The 21,305-nt window shown below is 37.4% G+C and overlaps 2 protein-coding genes across 3 annotated transcripts; one reads left to right on the top strand and one right to left on the bottom strand.

Annotated features, from left to right (window-relative positions):
* Nucleotides 1-6,855: 6,855 nt before the first annotated feature.
* Nucleotides 6,856-18,660, bottom strand: LOC106060076 (ficolin-1-like). 2 transcript variants are annotated; one of them, XM_056028373.1, is made up of 5 exons: nt 18,534-18,660; nt 15,804-15,838; nt 14,528-14,641; nt 13,761-13,883; nt 6,856-7,339 (listed from the first exon to the last, which is right to left on the bottom strand). In XM_056028373.1, the coding sequence occupies exons 1-5, from the start codon at nt 18,598-18,600 to the stop codon at nt 6,965-6,967; spliced, it is 714 nt and encodes a 237-aa protein (XP_055884348.1). In that variant the 5' UTR covers nt 18,601-18,660; the 3' UTR covers nt 6,856-6,964. The 2 variants fall into 2 exon arrangements, with proteins under 2 accessions (XP_055884348.1, XP_055884349.1); XM_056028374.1 differs by lacking the exon at nt 15,804-15,838.
* On the top strand, nt 18,613-19,944 carry LOC129926220 (myb-like protein U). Its single transcript, XM_056028770.1, has 2 exons — nt 18,613-18,617; nt 19,077-19,944. Exons 1-2 carry the CDS (start codon nt 18,613-18,615, stop codon nt 19,942-19,944), a joined length of 873 nt encoding a protein of 290 aa, XP_055884745.1.
* Nucleotides 19,945-21,305: the final 1,361 nt, after the last annotated feature.

Here is a 21,305-nt window from a genome sequence, read left to right as displayed (position 1 = left end):
CGTGACATTTCTATATCGCTTATGTTGACGACTTCTGCGTAAACAAAAGATTCCGTGACGTCATATTGAACACGTGGATGATCTGACAGCGATCACGCACATTACAGGCGAAGGTGTTTAACTCGAATGTTGTATTACACCCCTCCTTTTTAATACAGTCTTTTTTTTTCTTTCGATAGGACTTCTTCTTTCTAGGATTAAAATGTCTTAGAAAATGTGCCTTGTAGACGCCTGAAGGAGGTGAAACGTGCCTATTCTCGGTCTGCAGAGTTTGGGCTGATTCTAAGATTGTTTGTTTCTGTACGCTTGGTATTACTTTTGATTCGTATCAGTATACGTTCAGATCAAGACACTCACAATAAAATAATTCAACAGGTGTGGAAGTAGAATATGAAAGATTAATCCAGAAGGGGGACAGTCTAGTCCAGGCATGTCAAACATTCAACAGTCACCACTAAGTTTCAAGTCAATGTACGAACGACACAAACAAAACGTAAAACAATAACTTTGTTGAACTTATTGAGTTTTCTTTAATGATCAGATTTTTGAAAACAAATAATTTTTGGAAAATTTATTTTTAATTGAATTACATGTGGTATCTCGTTTATAAATTAACTTCGAATTATCTTTCAAGTGGCTTAAATCATCTCCAATTTTCTATGTTTCTGGATGACATTGGCAAATTTGAATGTGTTGCCTACTACACAGAAGTCCGCTGGCTCTCCTGTCTTAAAAGTAGTGAAGAGATTTTTTTGCACTGCGTGGAAATTATATTCTTTCTGAACATATAAGGTGAAACTGTTGAACTGACGGGTTTAAGATTTGACGTTTGCAGTTGATCTCAGTGGTCAAGGCAAAATTGTCACAACTGCGTGTATTGATGTGAAGTGCTGTCAAGCAAAGCTAAGCCTGTTTGTGTATCTCCATTTTCATTTGCTCCTGACAATGCTGTTAATGTGCAACTAGAGCTGATAGAATTGTAATGCTGTTAAAAATGTGTAACTAGAGCTGATAGAATTGTAATGCTGTTAAAAATGTGTAACTAGAGCTGATAGAATTGTAGTGCTGTTACAAATGTGTAACTAGAGCTAATAGAATTGTAATGCTGTTAAAAATGTACAACTAGAGCTGATAGAATTGTAATGCTGTTAAAAATGTGTAACTAGAGCTAGTAGAATTGTAATGCTTTTAAAAATGTGCAACTAGAGCTGATAGAATTGTAATGCTGTTAAAAATGTGTAACTAGAGCTAATAGAATTGTAATGCTTTTAAAAATGTGCAACTAGAGCTAATAGAATTGTAATGCTGTTAAAAATGTGTAACTAGAGCTGATAGAATTGTAATGCTGTTAAAAATGTGTAACTAGAGCTGATAGAATTGTAATGCTTTTAAAAATGTGCAACTAGAGCTAATAGAATTGTAATGCTTTTAAAAATGTGCAACTAGAGCTAATAGAATTGTAATGCTGTTAAAAATGTGTAACTAGAGCTAATAGAATTGTAATGCTTTTAAAAATGTGCAACTAGAGCTAATAGAATTGTAATGCTGTTAAAAATGTGTAACTAGAGCTGATAGAATTGTAATGCTGTTAAAAATGTGTAACTAGAGCTGATAGAATTGTAATGCTTTTAAAAATGTGTAACTAGAGCTAATAGAATTGTAATGCTGTTAAAAATGTGCAACTAGAGCTGATAGAACTGTAATGCTTTTAAAAATGTGCAACTAGAGCTGATAGAATTGTAGTGATGTTAAAAATGTGCAACTAGAGCTAATAGAATTGTAATGCTGTTAAAAATGTGCAACTAGAGCTGATAGAATTGTAATGCTGTTAAAAATGTGCAACTAGAGCTGATAGAATTGTAATGCTGTTAAAAATGTGCAACTAGAGCTGATAGAATTGTAATGCTGTTAAAAATGTGCAACTAGAGCTGATAGAATTGTAGTCAGATTTCTTGTTAAAGCCGAAGTATATTGAAGTGGTTGTGTCTACATTTTTCAGCTATTTACCTGAACGGTTCATTGAATTGCAGAAATTTGCAGTCCGACTTCTTGCTGTGTTCAAACACTTTATCTCTGTGAGCAGTTCTTTTCAATAATAGAAGCTACAAAAACACCTCACCGTTCGAGATTATCTGATCAAAAACTGTCATCAGTAATGAAAGTGTCAGTGGCAAACAAACAAGCATTATGATAAAGAAAATAATGTGTTATCATAGAAATTATAAATTTACAAAATAGTACTACAAATGTTAAGCTAACTAACTAATTATTCCATTCATGGGCGTAGCAGGGGGGGGGGGAGATCGGAATTTAGTGACTGATTTTTTGCTTTGTTTTTTTTTTTTTTATTTTATGAGATTTTAATACTAAACCATTACTTGCCAAAGCGCAGCCAAGGGGGTTTTGAGTTTAAAACCCCCCACCAGGGGGGGTTTTGATGTTAAATCCCCTCTCTTCAATAAAACAAAACAAGAGAAATAATGCATACGGCTATCCCCATATTCCAAGAGAATAGCTAAGGAAGATTTTGTTTTTAAAACCGCCCTCTGAAATTAACGATAAAACCCGCTCTTCAATATAGGACTATCCATTCATCAGTCATCAGATTCTATGAGCGTAGCCAAGAGGTGTTTTTTTTGTGTGTGTTTAAAACCCCCCTCCAGTGGGGTTTGCAGCTAAAAAATACCTCTTCAATATAAAAAAAGCAAATGAGACACCCAAAATTCTATGAGCGTAGCCAGAGGGGTTTTGATTTTAAACCCCCCTTCAGTTGGGTTTGAAACTAAAAAATACCTCTTCAATATAAAAAAAAGAAAATTACACACTCAATATGTTATGATCGTAGCCCAATGGGTTTTGAGTTTAAACCCCCCTTCAGCGGGTTTGAAGAAAAAAATATCTCTTCAATATAAAAGAAAGCAAATTACTCAACATTCTATGATCGTAGCCCAATGGGTTTTGAGTTTAAACCCCCTTTCATCGGGTTTTGAAGCGAAAAAATACCTCTTCAATATATTTTTAAAAAGTGAATTAAAAACTCAAAATGCTATGAGCGTAGCCAAAGGGGGTTTTGAGTATAACCCCCCCCCCCTTCAGCGGTGTTTAATGCTGAAAAATACCTCTTCAATATAAAAAAAGGCAAATTACACACTAAAAATTCTATGAGCAAAGCCAAACCAAAGGGGGGTTTGGGGTAAAAATTCCCCTCCTCTAGAGTTTTTTTTTTAAGTTTTAAACCCCTCCAGATGGTTTTGAGTTTAAAATCCCCCTACAGAGAATTGTGAGGTTGAAAACCCCTCTCTTCTTTATTATTCTAAAGAAAACTAGACACCAGATTCTATGACCGTAGCTAAATGGGGATTTGAATTTAAAAAAAAAAAAATCCAGAGATTTTTTGTTTAAAACCCCCAACAGATGATTTTGACGATAAAACTTCCCTTTTCGATATAAAATCTAAATCAAACTACAGTCACCTAATTCCAAAAGCGTAGTCAAGAGAAATTACACATTTCCACCAGTGGTTGGGCTCCATTAATACAGTGCAGTGAATAATCATCTGCCGAAATTGAAAAACACTAAATGTGGCTCAACAAAGATGGCTAAGACAGATTTTAGGAGTCAGTTATAGAGATCGGGTCTAAATCAAGGAAATCCTATGCCAAATTGGGAGTCGACCCTTTACTAAGGTTGTGATAGAGCATTGCATGAGGTTTGCGGGACATGTTCTCCGACAAAATGAATTACACATAATAAGAGTTGCGATGACAATCCTATTAAGTACAACTTGGCGCCACACATTCATGGAGATCCTTAGAGCAGGTGGGAAGAGATTTCAGACATTACCAGTGACAGATTTTTGTGGAAACAGCGCGTGAGTGTCTAATTCAGTGAGAACATCAGATTTTTAAAATAGACTTTTTAATAGCAGGATAATGCACTGTAGATTCCTCAGAATATGCATTTTGTTGGCTTTCAATAACGGAATTAATGCTTGGCTGTGGGGCTCTGCCCCTCACTGGGGGAGCTCCCAGCACTCCTCCCAGACCCCTTGCTGGCAAGGGCGGGGAGTCTACAATTTTTCCACTAACTCCAGGAAGAACATATTCTAGGGCACAACAAACGTCTTCCAAAAGAATGAAGGGTCTGAATTTAATAAAGATTAATTATGTACACACATACACATTGTTATGACACGATGAGGAAGTAGTTATTTGTTTCGGGAATAGGGTTAAAGTTTTACTTAGCGACGACGACGTGTTAGAACATTAGAAAAAGAACACTTTAGGAGACGATAAAAACAAGACGCTTTTCTTATCACAGTAGAAACAAGAAGCATTATATAGACGGTTAGTAATAGACAGTTCCCTTCTTGAGTATTAAAAGTGTTTGTTTTACAACACCAGCGTCGTCTCCCTTTATCGATGGTTGGCCTTTCGTCGGTGTTCCAGCATTGAGTTCAGTGTTACCTCCAAATGAGTGTGGTTGTATTTCAAGAGACGCCGCGGAAGCGCTTAACAACATGAATACTTTTTTGTTTTGTGGAAGAAAAAATCTCCCCCTAACCGCCCCCAACCCCGAAAAATACCTGTTCACGCCCATGACTCAATTAATTATTATATTCTACTGTCTATTCTATCTGTATATATATGGACACCACGTAATGGAAAGATCACTCTTTTATTTTTGCAAGTCGGACGGAGTAGAGTTACCCTGCCATTGTGACCAAGAAGGCATGGAAAGAGAACGGATTTCGCCTGGCCAAGTTTGGGTAGGGATTCGGATAATAAGTGAAAATTAAGGGTTTGTATTACAAAATAAATTCGTCTTTGCATTTTATTCATTCTTTACTGCGTACAGAATTACTTTACGAGCCTTGCTTGTAGCGAAGCCTTACAGTATATTATAAAAATTCTATTTCCTAAATAGATCACGCTCAACAGCAAGAATTACCAAATATTTCAATCTATCTACGAGAATTGTTGACCTCAAGTAATTCTTCATTAGTTTGAGGCGCGAGAAGTTTCTTTCAATAAATTTAACAATTACGGGTATTGCATAATGCCGTTTTTTTTATCGCGCGTATGATTGGCGTTTTCCATATTGAATGACACGCCAAAATGACAATTTTTGTGTATATATTTCAGGAGATTCGTATGAGTTTTCAAAAGATTTTTATAGTTTCCGGATATTTCCAGGACTTTTTCGTATATTTTGCAATTTCAGGAGATTTACAGGAGCTCATGGTAAATCGACAGGAGGCCGCGGGAAATCTGTTATAAGTTATAAAATGGTTAAATTTAATAATTTATACACTTAGAATTAGCGCGGGTCCTATGAAAGTGCGGGGCCCACTGCGGTCGCATAGGTTGCAGTGGTCTAAAGTCGTCCCTGCAAAATGGTGTATGCTAAGCCGCCGGTCGACTAGTTGTTTCTAATTTACACAAAACTAGTAGGCTATGTTTTCCAACTGATTTTTGGCTGCGGCTTCAGTAAGATTTTATAAGTTTTTTATGTGGCCCATACACCTTAATGTGTTTGACATGCCTGAACATATCTCAGGCACTATAATGTGTTTGACATGCCTGAACATATCTCAGGCACTATAATGTGTTTGACATGCCTGAACATATCTCAGGCACTATAATGTGTTTGACATGCCTGAACATATCTCAGGCACTATAATGTGTTTGACATATGCCTGAACATATCTCAGGCACTATAATGTGTTTGACATGCCTGAACATAACTCAGGCACTATAATGTGTTTGACATGCCTGAACATATCTCAGGCACTATAATGTGTTTGACATGCCTGAACATATCTCAGGCACTATAATGTGTTTGACATATGCCTGAACATATCTCAGGCACTATAATGTGTTTGACATATGCCTGAACATATCTCAGGCACTATAATGTGTTTGACATGCCTGAACATATCTCAGGTACTATAATGTGTTTGACATGCCTGAACATATCTCAGGCACTATAATGTGTTTGACATATGCCTGAACATATCTCAGGCACTATAATAAAAAGATCTTGCATTAACTGTTTGTTTATATATCTCCACACTACAGTCTAGTATTGAATTAATGTCTTCATGATTGCGCGTTCAGTAGCGGTCACCTAGTGTGCGTCTCTCCCCAAGAGGATCATTCGATGTAGGACAATTGGGTTTCAAACTTTCTGTTTGACGGTTTGAATTTCATTTCCCACTGAAACTGTTGTGTGACACTCCAACCTGGCAATAGGGCTTCATCAGAACGCAGTGTCTTTTATTCTCATTCTGATCAATGTCTTCAACATCTCGTTGGCCAGGTTTCTCGGGTGGAAAAAACAGACATTAATTATTGCAAGCAGCACAAAAGTGACCCACCTGGTCCTATCCCTACACTCACACACACACACAAAACATTTGTTTAAAATCTTTAAAGAAAAACGAAGCTTATAGAAGGGAAGGGACCGCAAAGTACCATATATCTCAATACTGCATGAGTAAGCCTTTCCTTTGCTAGGAAAAAAAATTAAATGATTGGTTAAATTCTATTAATTCAAGTATTGTCATTAACTATGAATAATAATGCAAAATTTCAACCTAATCCGAGAATGGGAGGTTGCAGAAAAAACGTGTACAAAATGTAATAATGGAAATAACTCCATATATACATCCACATTTCTCAAAACAAATTTTTTGATACATGTTTTGTTACGTATAATAAATAACTGTGTCAGGTTTTAACATGATCCGAGAATGTGGGAGATATGACGTGTAAAAAAAAAAGAGTACCAGACAGATTGAATTGATATAAGCTTTGTAAACAAACAAATAAAAGATTTAAGAAGACATTTCAATCAAAGTAACAACTAATGTATTTTATACTAATGTCTAAATTTTACAATGGACTATATTGTTCATACATGTAATTTTTAGTTTATCTAAAATCAATAAGATTCCCCATGCTTAGTTAATCTTCCTTATCTTCATTTCAACAGACGAAAGAGAGTCATAGTCCGTTGTTAAAGTGTCCCAGATGACACCATGCCCAAATTCTTTGTTGCGAAATTTACCATTCAGATTCACATTGTGGCAATAATGGTACCACCAGCCTGCTCGATACTTCTGTGCACAGCTGCCTTTAGGATTTTTGTCATTGTCTCTGTCAGGGGTGCTAAACATCGTATTGTTGTGGTTCCCAAAATCATTTGCTACATTGCCTTGAAATTCGCCCAAAGTCAGCCTGTACTGGTTTGTTTCGTTGTCGACCTTAAAACAACTGTAGAAAGCGTAATAGTTTTGTTTTTGGTAGGTCATATCTATTCTCAGTTCGTACTGACCCTACACAGACATTAAAATAATATTTTAAAAAAGCAAAATCTGAATCAGTCATGTAATTAAATTGGTAATAAATCTAGACCAACAACAGTAAATCTGTGCGCCCCCCCCCACTCGGCCGACCCCCCCCCGAAGGGGGGGGCGGACGAATTTTAGTATAGAAGTCACACAATTTGTATACGAATTTATTACTTATGTTAATAATATATACTAATTATTTATATTTCAAACTATTTTTAGATTATTTCGCCCCCCCCTCCAGTATGTTTGCCGATTAGGTGGGGTCGGGAGGGTCGATAGCATCAATCCGCCCCCCCCCCCAACCATAAACTTTTGAGTGGGGGGGGGCGTTCCAATTTATTTGTAGAAATCACAGCTTGCCAAAAGAATCAATTAAATATCTATATGATTAAAACTTGTTATTGATATTTTAACCGAGCTTTATATTATGTCGTTCCCCTGTTGTCCGATTGGTGTGTGTGTGGGGGGGGGGGGGGCGAAACCTCTACTGCCCTTCCCACCTAAACCCTTTGAGTGGGGGGGGGGCGGTCCTACTTTTATGGAGAAATCATAGTTTGTGAGCAAGATTAGTTGCATTGATATATAAATTTGATATTATGTCGCTCTGCTTAAGGTATCTTGGCCGATTCGGTGGGGTAAGGGGGGGGGGGGCGATTGCATGTACTGCCCTCCCCGCTCTAGCCCTCTGAGTGGGGGGGCGGTCATATTTTTATGGAGGAATCATAGTTTGTGAACAAAAATAGTTCAATTTCTATATAATTGATAAGTGAAACCATTTGTATATTATGTCGCACCACACTCTAATCTCAAATTTTATGATTAGTAAATATAAAAGGAAAAAGCAATAATTTTTCTTTTTGTATTATAGTTAAGAAATTACAAAATCTAAAAAAAAAAATCAGCCCCTAATATAATTTATATATGCTATAAATTAAATTCTCGTATCGAGTGGCCCCACCCTTATTCTTTAATGCCAAATGCAATCATTAGCAGAAATTATAAAAAGGAGCGAGGATAAATCGTTTTCATTCTACCGCCCCTCCCATTTCCAGACAGAGTTTATATAATTTCACATGAATTTATCATAATTATTTTAAGAAAGACTTTGCTTTGGAAAAGTTAGAATTCAAACAAAAATTTTCAGTATAAGAGTCAAGATTGAGATGAGTAGCCTTTTTTCCAACCTCTACTCAATCTAATATTTTTGTAGTTAAATTTGGGACTATAACTCACAATTTATGCGTGAATTTTATTGAATATTTTTATCGAATTTTTTTTCGGCGGCGATCCTGAAAGTCTTAATCTAAATATGTGGGGTATCTGATCTTTTTAAGGAACAAATCGGTTTTATTTGCAATGTATTAAGGGCGTATACATTCAAATTAGAATATTTTACAAGTACAATATTATTCAAAAGGTCCTTTTTTAATAGGATGTGTGACAAGTCAAAAACTCGCTGTCAGAGTCACTCTCAATTATCACAGCATTAATTATTATTTTTCCTTATTTATTTATTTTATTTTAATTATTTCCCCATCCTACCCCTAAATTATTCACCCGCCACACCTTTTCCGCTCCAGGCTAGACTTAGTTGACCACATGGGAGATAGTTAAGGCGCGTCCTTTCATTTATCTGCCCTTGATCGGGGAAAGGTAGACACACAATCTCTTTTGTCTGTCCGCCGGACGTCAGAAGGACGTTCGCAGTGGACACCACCTTGTGTGGGATGCAAGTCGCCCCCCCCCCCTTTCCCACTTCTCTCTTTGATCTAGGAGTCCACGAGGACGAACACGCCCATTGACCTTCGCAATGTGTGACTCCCTTCTTAAGTCTAATTCACCCACGTGTAAGATAATTCTTAGCCTAGGACATTTCCTGCTTCCGCCCACATTTTCCAGGCATATATAAAATAGATCCAAAAAGGAGCCAGACTCTCTTTCATTTCGCATTCGAGCCGAGCTATCGAGTCTGGACTACTTCATTTATTCTTTCTCCTAGAGGAATACCTGGTGGTAAGCCGAACTTAATCAAAAGTTCCATCTTAGTTACTTTGTGCTATTTCCATTGGATGTTATCATGTGTATTTTGCTTAGTTCATTTATATTTAATTAGTGCATTGTGTATTTCTCACTGGCGTAAGTAGAAAACATAAACATGTGCTTATGTATGTATTTTAGTATTGCATTAATCTATTAATGCTATGTTGCTCAATTGATAGTTGATGCAACCATGTATATACTTGTACATCTTATTTTATTTCCTTTATCTCGGTTGACCGCCTTGATAATTTTACCAGCGCACTGATACTGCGTCTAGTGAAGAAATATGAATTATCCCCCCCCCCCCTTCTTTGTGTATTGAATTATCTCCCCTGTAGTCATTTCAATCTTACGAGAGTTGCACCCTCTCCATTCAAGCGCGCTTCATTGTTCTCGACCCACGGTCATATGTAAACAAACCATCTGGGTCACTGACCACCGCCCATTTCACTCCCCCCCCCTTCTTTCTCTATCCACCTGTGTTGTTTATTTGAGATTATTATTTCCCCTTCTATGTACATTCTTATATTATTATTTCCCCTTTTATGTACATTTCTATATTGCTACTATCTGCTATCTATTTTCCAAATCCCCTTTGTCATCATCTCCCCTTTATGCTCTAAAGTAATTTTACCAATCTGACGAATGCACCTCTGTCGAGGGCATCGATAAGATGCATGAGAGACATGTCCTAACTTGTCTTTATTTATCCGCAGCCTCCCTCAGGTGTCTGCCTTTTATTGGATCAACGATCTATTTGCCTGCAGTGTGCTTAGTGCTATTCAGCGCTGCACTTTCCCATTGAGTATCATCTACCGCCTACGGAGATCCACTCAACTCTACTACTTGGCGCTATCGGCATTGCCCGCCTATTCGACAGCCCACCTGTCAAGCTATTAGGTGCGACGTCTCTATAGAGTCAGATCTGTGCGAGACGTCATAGCTACGCCAACCCTCTGCAACTCACTGGACATATCCTGTTACCTACACTGCCCACGGTAGATCAGCTCTGCCCGCAGTAACCTTGTGCCCACGGTATCCGGCCACCCGCCATACTGTGCCCACTACAGATACTAGAACTTGGGACTGAGACTCCACAAGAACTATATCGCCGGCGTCCCTCTATCCGCTAGAGCGCCACCTCCAGCTGCAGAACCTCAAGCCAGGACACAGCCAGCTGCGACATCAACAGGACAACCAGCTAAGTCAGAGGACAAAGTGACATACTCTCTTATTATGTGCAAGAGTGATGATTAAACATAGAATATACAAGAGGTAGATGCAAACCCTCCCCCTTTTTATTATTATATGTATATTTATGTAAATAAATATCCTTTATTTTAACTTTTGTATCTATCTTTCATTGCTTTGTCTCGTTGCGTGTCTGCTCCCGATTCATATGCTGATAAGTGGGGGTGTGATAGCATTAAAAATAATCATCCCCTAGACATAAAACATGCCAAACACACGTCACATTTCCCCACCTGTCACAGGATGAATAATGAGCTTTAGGTAAGGAGAATGTGTTTCTTCAGCGAAGAATGCAAGAAAACGCCCCGAAACTCACTGATGAATAGTGAGCTGTAGATGTCAGGAGCAGGCGTTTCTGCAGTGAAAAATGCAAGAAAACGCTTTTTGGCGTCGGGGCTTCGCCCCGAACTCCACTGATTAATAATGAGCTGTAGATGTCAGGAGAATGCGTTTCTTCAGTGAAGAATGCATGAAAACGCTTTATGCGTCGGGGCTACGCCCCGAAACTCACTGATGAATAGTGAGCTGTAGATGTCAGGAGCAGGCGTTTCTGCAGTGAAAAATGCAAGAAAACGCTTTTTGGCGTCGGGGCTTCGCCCCGAACTCCACTGATTAATAATGAGCTGTAGATGTCAGGAGAATGCGTTTCTTCAGTGAAGAATGCATGAAAACGCTTTATGCGTCGGGGCTACGCCCCGAAACTCACTGATGAATAGTGAGCTGTAGATGTCAGGAGCAGGCGTTTCTGCAGTGAAAAATGCAAGAAAACGCGTTTTGGCGTCGGGGCTTCGCCCCGAACTCCACTGATGGATAAAGAGCTGAAGATTTCAGGAGAATGCGTTTCTGCAGTGAAGAATGCATGAAAATACTGAGAAATACTGCTTATTTATTCTTATATATATATATATATATATATATATATATATATATATATATATATATATATATATATGTGTGTGTGTGTGCTGTACGTACGTTTATGTATAGGGTTAGGGTTTACTGGGCGTTAGGGTTAGGGTTTGGAAAAAAATCGCCCCCCCCCCACTCCAAAGTTCTGGATCCGCTAGTGTTTGATAGTGAGGTGCCTATGACAATGGAAGAGTGTATATTTATCTATTCTTTGTTACAATTTTATTTCAAATCGGTGACCTATTAAGGGGACTAATTCAGTATATACCACGACTTCAGTCAAGTACAGTTTCTTTCACTTGTTCGATATACCAAACAAAATAATTAATTACCAATAGTTAATTATCTAATTGATTAACTTTCTAAATGGATTCTGGTTTTGTCAGGTAAAAAAAATGTGCTAAATTTCAGCTTGATCCGAGATTGGGTGATGGAGAAATAACATTTACAAACTTTGTACTTGACAGATAGAGAAAGTTGATATAAGCTTTGTAATAATAATAAGTACTTTGTACATTTAACAAAAAATAGTTTATTTGTAAATAAAAAAAACAATTCAATGACAAACTCTATCAAGCTTTAAAAAGCCTCCCCTTTTAGACCTTTCGATTAATAGGAAGATGATGTAAAAGTCACCTGTTTCTGTGGCCTACAGTTAACACAAGTGTCATGTGACCAGCACAACGACCAACCGCCTTTACTTTTCCCCAACTAATGTCAGGTACCCATCAGAGCTGGGTGGACTCAGAGGCGCCTAGGGATTCCGAAATAAAGATCCCAGTCTTCACCAGGATTCGAACCCGGGACCCCCGGTTCAGAAGCCAAGCGCTTTACCGCTCAGCCACCGCGCCTCCAAAGAGCCACCGTGGCTCCCTAAAAATACCATTCAGCCACCAGACTTAAGGCTTCTGTTTAACCTTTTGCCTCTCAAAAAAAAAAGTACTCTTTTTCTCATCCACGAGGAAACTATTTTGAAAGTCAGTTAATGGGAGAAACAAAAAATATGTGCATAGAACAGAACCAATGTTCTAGATGTCTAGTCCTTTCACCGGGAAGAATCTTCTAATGGTCAAGTGAGTGTTTCAGAAACCTTCGACTCTTCTCTTTCATAGACATTTGCAAAGAAAAAAAGGTAGGTCCGCTCCTAAAATTGAAACCAGTCAACTGCATTTTTAGCCACAAGAAATCCATCCTCCTTATTGCATGTGGACATATACTGATGGGTCGGCATCGATAGATTCTGGAAGAACAGGCTACGGAGCCTACATTGACTTTCTTGGCTCTGACTCAGTCAAAATCTTTGGACCATGTGGTAGTGTTTGCAGTTTTGATGCGAAGGCCATTGCAGTCTGTGAAGTCATCGACTCTCAACTCGGCAAGGGACATTTAGGGCAACACAGATTGTTGAGGTCACTGACTTAAAACCTGTACTACAGGCTTTGCAATGCCTGGACCATGTCCCCCCAATATCGACACTGTCATCATGGCTTCACATAGCATAAAGCAACGCTATGGAACCCCTGTAATATTTCAGTGGGTACCGAGTCACATAGGTGTGACTGGCAACACTATTGCATACTCCTTGGCCCTCCAGGGAGGGCAAATTCCACCCACCGAACAGGCTTTAAGTTTCCACCTGCTCTGGCTATAATTCAAAAAACAGAAATGGAAAAAAGGTTTGACTGCTGGGACAAGTCCCAAAAAGCCCGCGGAGTCTGGGAGCGCATGAAAGGCGCCCTGACCGCACTTCCCCGTGGAGGAGGCTGTCCTAAGCACGCTATTATAGCAGAGTGCTGAACAGACCACTGTCCTGGTGGCTCATATTTCTCACGGCTATGGCCAAATATCGAATCAAGGTGTCCCCACTGCGGGAAGAAGACGAAATCGTGCCTCAAATTCTGTTTGGCTGCCCCAGACTTGCTGATCTCCTTCTCGACAGGTCTGGGAAACCAGAAATTCTCGACCTGTCTGGCGACATGCATGCGTTACGCAATACAGCAGAGTTTCATCCAGGGCTTTTGCAAGGGAGGATTTGAGCCTCTCAAGCCCTCACTCAAATGGAGTTTGACGATGATGATAGCCTGTAGCGCAACATTCCACTAAGTAAAAAAAAAACGTATTTGTATAAACGAAGCTAATGTTGTGTGAAAAAAAGAGAAGAATGACTTTTGGGAATGAGTTAAAACGAGAGTGTATTTATTACCTGAGAAGTCAACTGATGAACTCTCTCATTACCCAGCCAGTAGTCTTCAGTACAAGGAGATCCGAAGCCGTTCTTGTAGCCTTGCCAGTATCTACCGAAGTAGGTGTTTTTACGGACACGTCTCTGTTAACAAATAATAGCTAATTAATGTTAGTTTTAGTCACAAGTAACGCGATTTCATTTTTCATTCGTTTATGTAGATCCAGAGCAATGCTTCTCATGGCGCTCGTGTGGAAAAGGTCGTTAGAGGAGACGAATTGGCCAATGGAGAAACAAAAATGAACCCCCATAGGGGGTACCTAAGGACCGAGTCTATTGCACTGGCGTGGGTGGAAGAAACCTCTAACAAACATGTCACTATCCACACACATTCGTTATAGGAACATTATTATGGCGTACACCTGCACGACTGATGTAGTACAGAGAACGAATATGGGGGAATTTCCCTGATGTGCTCGGCCATCGGCCTCGCTCCTAATCCGAGCGCATTGGGATATCAGCCATCAGTAAAAGTGCTATATTAATTTACATCTGCTTGGATCTTTCCCAGACAGAAGTTTGTTCAGACTAGCAGATGGAGGCAAGCGTCCATAGAGTTCCAATGACTTTGACTCAACTCTTAGGACAGAAAATTGTTTACATGTTTCTGAATTTTTTATTTAAACAATTGCACAGTTTTACTGATACACTAAACATGTCTTTTAATTAGTAAATAAGCATCTTAAAAAACTAAACATTTCAAATAACAATTTTAAAAAAATCTTTACCTGTATAACAATCCACCCACCCCCTTGAGTTTTAGCGTCACATAGGAAAGTCTTGGGTTCCTTTACCAAGACATAGTTTTCAGAAAAGTTCATGTTTTGCGTACAAACCTTCGACTTTAATTTAAGAGAAACAAAATAAATACATGATTATTGGATATTGCATAATAGATTTAAATCTATAAAGAGCTAGGTTTTTGTTCATTTTTCCGGCGTAGGCAACAACAAAAGGGGAACTTGATATGCTATGTATTTTTTTTTTTTAAAAGGATGTAATAATTTGTGTGCTTTACTATTTCTTCAGTAACGTATTTTTAAGCTGCCTTTTTTTTTTTTTTTACTTTTGTCACCTCCTTCTTTGATTACTGTAAACCTTCTCCCATGAGGTGTTGGCAGTGCATGGAGCCCTGGGCGAGTGTCATATCAGTGCCAAAAATTATCTTCATAGCGCCACCCCCCCCCCAACCTAAGGCGAAGGTGCAGGGAGGTTGCCCTACTCGTCAGCCACTAAGGCCGCCTCTGTTAACTCTCCTTTTATCCTTCTTCACTGTTTAAAAGTTTGAGCGTATTTGTAAAGTACAAAAGTCAACCATTCTGCATTGAGAGAGTTTCCGAGAAGAAACATTTTAAGACATCAACTGACCAAGAAGGAAACAGTGGACAGTGGACACTGTCGAAGCAATTACACGACCTTGACTTACAAGATGACCTTACACTTCTCTCTCTCTCTCTCTAACACCCAACAGCTGATACAGAGAAAGGGAAGCGGACAATCTCTGCATTGACCCTATCTCTGATCTCTTGGGTTGTGTTACGATGGACACTTAAATATAAATATACTTGAAATAAGAACAGTCTCAGGTAAACACAAACAAGTTTAATCAGCCATCTTGGCTACCAGAGTAGTTTCCCCTGTGTATGGGCACAACTCTTCCTAACATACAACATTCCATCAACAGTTTGTGATGCGGTCTTTGAACGTGATACCTAGAATCCTTCTATAGCATCTCAATTCTATTGCTAGGATCCTCCTCTCTAGCTCTGCAGTCAGCGTCCAAGATTTACAATGTAGCCATGACCAGGGTTAAACAGTCTGATTTTGTTGCCGAGGACTAATTCTTTGTCTTTCCATATTATTTTAGCTTGTTTTTTTTTAAAGTTTAGCACTATTTTATTCACCTGGTTTTACTTTCGTATATTGCACTGTTGGCATTATGTAGCACTGCTCTGTAAAACTGTATTCACATATTTACATTAATATTTTAAAAACTTAAATTACCTCCCGAAATTTGCACGACACTTGGGCGAATAGTTCTGTAGAGAAATTATTCAGGAAACTAATTTTAAGTTTACAAAAGCAGAAAATAAGATTAATTTTTTAAGTAATCTGGAACTTTCGACCAAAATATGGCATGCTGCTAGATGGAAGTATTATTAGTGTATTTGTATTAAAACTTTCACAAAAAAAAAGCAAGGGCCTTCACCTATTTAACTCAGGCCCTGACAACAGATATGCATCAAGAATTCAATATATAACGATAATGAACATCATCCCCTTAGAAATAGAAATGTATCTTATATATATAAGTATATATTTAAGTATATATATATATATATATAAATATATATATATATATATATATATATATATATATATATATATATATATACTATACTATAAAGTAGAATGTAAGGCGTATGTATGTATGCATGTGCCGAATATAAATCAAAACCGTTTGACCACTCTTGCTAAAACTTGGCATAAATGTTCCTTGGGTACTAGCTTAGACCGTAGTGTATGTATTGTAGCCCTAAAACAATCTTAAGACCCTCAAAAAGAAGTTGACCAACTCTATGAAAGCATTATAACTTCATCGATCTAGGCCATGTTTACCATGTTTACAGGAGAAAGATCGAAGGATCTAGATCTAGATTTTATTTTAGAAACTACACTTTGCGCAGATAGTTTTTTACTTTGACACATGAAAATACAAAATATAGTCCATTGATCTCATTATTTAATAAAACTAACCTTCAAATTTGTGTTTCAAAAGCATTTTTTACATAAATTCGTTTATTATATCTGCGAATTTAGAATTCCTGACGTACATTCTTTCATTAAACAATACCGTAATTTTACACATCTTTCTATTTAGAGGTCTAAAACTCTAGTTCAACTCTAAGATGATATAAATCCTCTTCGCAAAGATAGTTTTATACTTAAACACATGAACATACCAATTATAGTCCATTAATTTCATATCAAATTAACATTTAAATTTGTTTTTCTAAAGCATTTTTAATACATGCGTTCGCTAAAGCTGCGAAGCCTTGTTGAGATATATTCATTCATGAATCGCATTCTAAAAAAGATCACGCATGCGCAGAGCAAAACCATCATGCAGAGCAGAATGAACTCTATCCAAGCCAATATTTAACTGTAGATTAGTCTACATTTAGATATAAGTGTAACTCAATATCTACTTTATACTTTAACACATGAACATACAAAATTAAGTCTATTCATTTCAAATTTGAATCAAATATATGTAGGCATACGAGCAAATGTTTTTATTTTTAAAAAATGGCTCTAAGTCGATTAGCTATTTCGATAGCTCCATTCATACTATTTTTACATTTACGTATTCCCCATTCGCTTTACTTATAACATTATTATTTCGTTTAATTGTTTACAAAACACTCTCAGTGACTATATCGACAGTGATACGCAAATTAAGACCCGCGTGCCGAGGATAATATATCATGTCTAGTATGTATATATATATGTATATTTATTTAGATAGATAGATAGATAGATAGATAGATAGATAGATAGATAGATAGATAGATAGATAGATAGATAGATAGATAGATAGATAGATAGATAGATAGATAGATAGATAGATATACATGGCTACTTATGTCTCTAAAGAAAGACAATAGATACGTCGAGATGAATCGCTGGTTTTAGTTTCATTGTTGAGTCAAGACAGACTCGGATGTGACTAAATAAGACAAGTCTGAAGCGGCAAGGTGTGACACAGTTTGTGCACGTGATTGCAGCTGTTTAAGTGCTTTCTGATAGGGCGGCTTTCTTTCTCTTTCTCTTGTTTAATTAAAGCCACTTCATTCCTTTTGTTCTCGGCGAAGTAAATACCAGTAAGCTGAGCCTGTCTCAATGCTGTCCAATCTGTATGGTTTATACAGGGTTGGTCCTGCAGATTGCGGGGCCCTATGCAAAACGGATGGCGCGGGGCCCAGTCTGGGTGAGGACAAGGATAATAAGTGAAAATTAAGATTTTGTATCAGAAAATAAATTCTTCTGTGGCTTCGCATTTTATTCAAACTTTACTAGGTACAAAATCGCGGTCAAATTTTTTGACGAGCCATCTACAGTAGATGTTAGTTTTCCAACAAAAAGTCGATAAACATTCAGTTCTGCCTAATAGATTTACTATCGACAAGTAAAATATCGCTTTTGATTTTTTTCTTAGACTATATATATAGTCTATGATTTTTTGTAAGATAATCAAGATAGATTTAGATCTATATTTCATCTATATACCAGTGACTATTAAAGTTTTGTTTTGGTTGAGATTCGTCCTATTATTATAATTTTATTTTATACTAACCGGACGATGCCTTTTTTTTTAATGCGTGTAGGATTGGAGTTTTCCATAATGAATGACACCCTATAATGACGATTAGGCCTATGTCTTTTTTTTAAGGAGATTTTTATAGTTTTAGGAGATTTTCATGACTTATTTGTATATTTTTAGCAATTTCAGGAGAATTCTAGGAGTACTTGCATCCTGTGTAATAATAAGTTAATTAAAATGGCTTTATTTAATAATTTACACCTATAATTAGAGCGGGGCCTATGAATGTTCAGGACTCACTGCGGCCGCATAGGTCGCAGTGACCTAAAGCCGGCCTCGGGTTTATATATTAATATATATAAAATAAAAAGCACAACATTTTACATAAATAAAAACACAGGAAAAAATACCGTGTATGGCGAATGCATAGAAAAGCAGTATGCCTAAACACACAGCGACATTGATTTCTGACTTCATAGCTTTCTGTCTATGTTGTAAACTAACTGGGGACGACTCTTCGTTCAAATCAAGTATTGAGAGCTTATTTACAGCATTACGCAAAACAAGAGGCGGCGCCTCAGGAGGACAAAATTTTCAAGGGTGGTGACTTTTGAGTACAAAAAAAATGTCATTTTTTTACAGCTAGGGATTTTAATGAAGAAAGGAAGAGGAAAATATAACGAGGATTCCATATGTACAGCACACAGATAAATCTTTCTCAAAGTCAGACAAAAATTAGAATACATTTTTTTAGAATTTTAAGGTCACTTGATTGTTCACTTGATTGTTCGAAATTTCTCTACCCGGAGGCGGATCCATGAAAAGCAAGCTTTTTGGTGTTTCCGGCGTACAAAAGAAAGAAAGAAAGAAAGTTCTGATAAGCTATGTTTTTTTTTTTAAATGTTTAGTACTAAAGAATCAGATTTTTAAAGCTGTGACTTGACTTTTTCCAGTGCTTCAACAAATAAAACCACTGACCACAGTTCTTCAACAAATAAAACCACTGACCACAGTGCTTCAACAAATAAAACCACTGACCACAGTGCTTCAACAAATAAAACCACTGACCACAGTGCTTCAACAAATAAAACCACTGACCACAGTGCTTCAACAAATAAAACCACTGACCACAGTGCTTCAACAAATAAAACCACTGACTACAGTGCTTCAACAAATAAAACCACTGACCACAGTGCTTCAACAAATAAAACCACTGACCACAGTGCTTCAACAAATAAAACCACTGACCACAGTGCTTCAACAAATAAAACCACTGACCACAGTGCTTCAACAAATAAAACCACTGACCACAGTGCTTCAACAAATAAAACCACTGACCACAGTGCTTCAACAAATAAAACCACTGACCACAGTGCTTCAACAAATAAAACCACTGACCACAGTGCTTCAACAAATAAAACCACTGACCACAGTGCTTCAACAAATAAAACCACTGACCACAGTGCTTCAACAAATAAAACCACTGACCACAGTGCTTCAACAAATAAAAACACTGACCACAGTGCTTCAACAAATAAAACCACTGACCACAGTGCTTCAACAAATAAAACCACTGACCACAGTGCTTCAACAAATAAAACCACTGACCACATTGTTTCAACAAATAAAACCACTGACTACAGTGCTTCAACAAATAAAACCACTGACCACAGTGCTGCAACAAATAAAACCACTGACTACAATTTTCCAATTAATGAAACCACTGACCACAGTGCTGCAACTAATGAAACCACTGACCGCTGTGTTTCAATAAATAAAATCATTGACCACAGTGCCCCAAAAAATGAAACTGCTGACTGACCACAGTAATTACACAAAATGAAACCATTTGCCACACCATTGTTTGTTAGATATTGTGACATAAACTAGTCGGGAATCACCGAGTTCACTTAAAACTCATGGGTAACACTTTTCATGTGAAAGTTTGCGTGGAATGATGGGTAAAAAGTCTCGTACTGAGAGCGGAACACACGGTCAAAAGTCAGTAGTCATCATGGACATAGAATGGAATAGATGTGTAAATTACTCTTGTTTAAGAGATATTTCTGATAGCTTATATGTTGTGCATTTGATGTATTCTATTGGATTTCATAAGTAATTTTGTGAGATATATGTAATTCTTTATGACTGGACTTGCCAGTGTGTTAATATTTTAGATCAAATAAATGTATCGTCTGCTATTCAAATTAACAGTTCTATATCTCTATGTTTGTTGTGCTATCATAGTTGTAGACTCTAGTATTTATTAGCAGCCATACGCAACAACAAATCGGGCGTGAAGAAGGATGTTTAACTAATACACAACAGACATTCTAATAATTCCGGAAGAGGTATTAAATATAAAAATACATAACTTTACATAACGTTACACCACTGACAAATGAAACCACTGACCACAGTGCTGCAACAAATAAAACCACTGACCACAGTGTTCCAACAAAATGAAACCACTGACTATAGTGCTGCAACAAATAAAACCACTGACCACAGTGCTGCAACAAATAAAACCACTGACCACAGTGTTCCAACAAAATAAAGCCACTGACCACAGTGTACCAATATATGAAATGGCTCCTTCTGTCTCGAAAGACAATGGATGAACGGATGAATTACTGGTTTTCGTTTTTCTTGATTTATGGCATAATCTGTTGTGACTTAACGAACCTATGCTGCAATTGTAAACTCTTAGAATCTCTGGTAAAAGCGAGAGTATATTAAAAACAAGGTTACAAAGACAGTTTGTGACCTAAACACAAACTGAAAATCGGCCCCCGAAGTGCTCTACCTTCACCAGGATTCAAACACGGGACATCTGGCTCCAAGTGCTTTACCACTCAGCCTCAGCATCTCCATATATTAATTTAGCGTACACTTATATTTTTTTAAATAATAATTATTAACCTTATCCATACATTCAAAATTAATAACATGTTACATGTAATAAAGAGAAACTAAAAAAAAAGATTTATTCTTCCTAAAAATTAGATAAATTGGCAACACGAAAAAAAATTCTTGACCTAGTTAGGTAGTGAGCTAGAAAGACTTGGAGTAGGCCTACTTGGACCAGACATTCCCTTCGCAAAATAAAAATTAATATCTCCATTGTCATTTGTCATACAAACTAGACATAGATCTAGCTATATCTATACCTAGTTTTAGAT

The sequence above is a fragment of the Biomphalaria glabrata genome, chromosome 5, assembly GCF_947242115.1.
Source record: "Biomphalaria glabrata chromosome 5, xgBioGlab47.1, whole genome shotgun sequence".
Taxonomy (NCBI): domain Eukaryota; kingdom Metazoa; phylum Mollusca; class Gastropoda; family Planorbidae; genus Biomphalaria; species Biomphalaria glabrata.
This window is presented reverse-complemented; position numbering and strand designations above follow the sequence as displayed.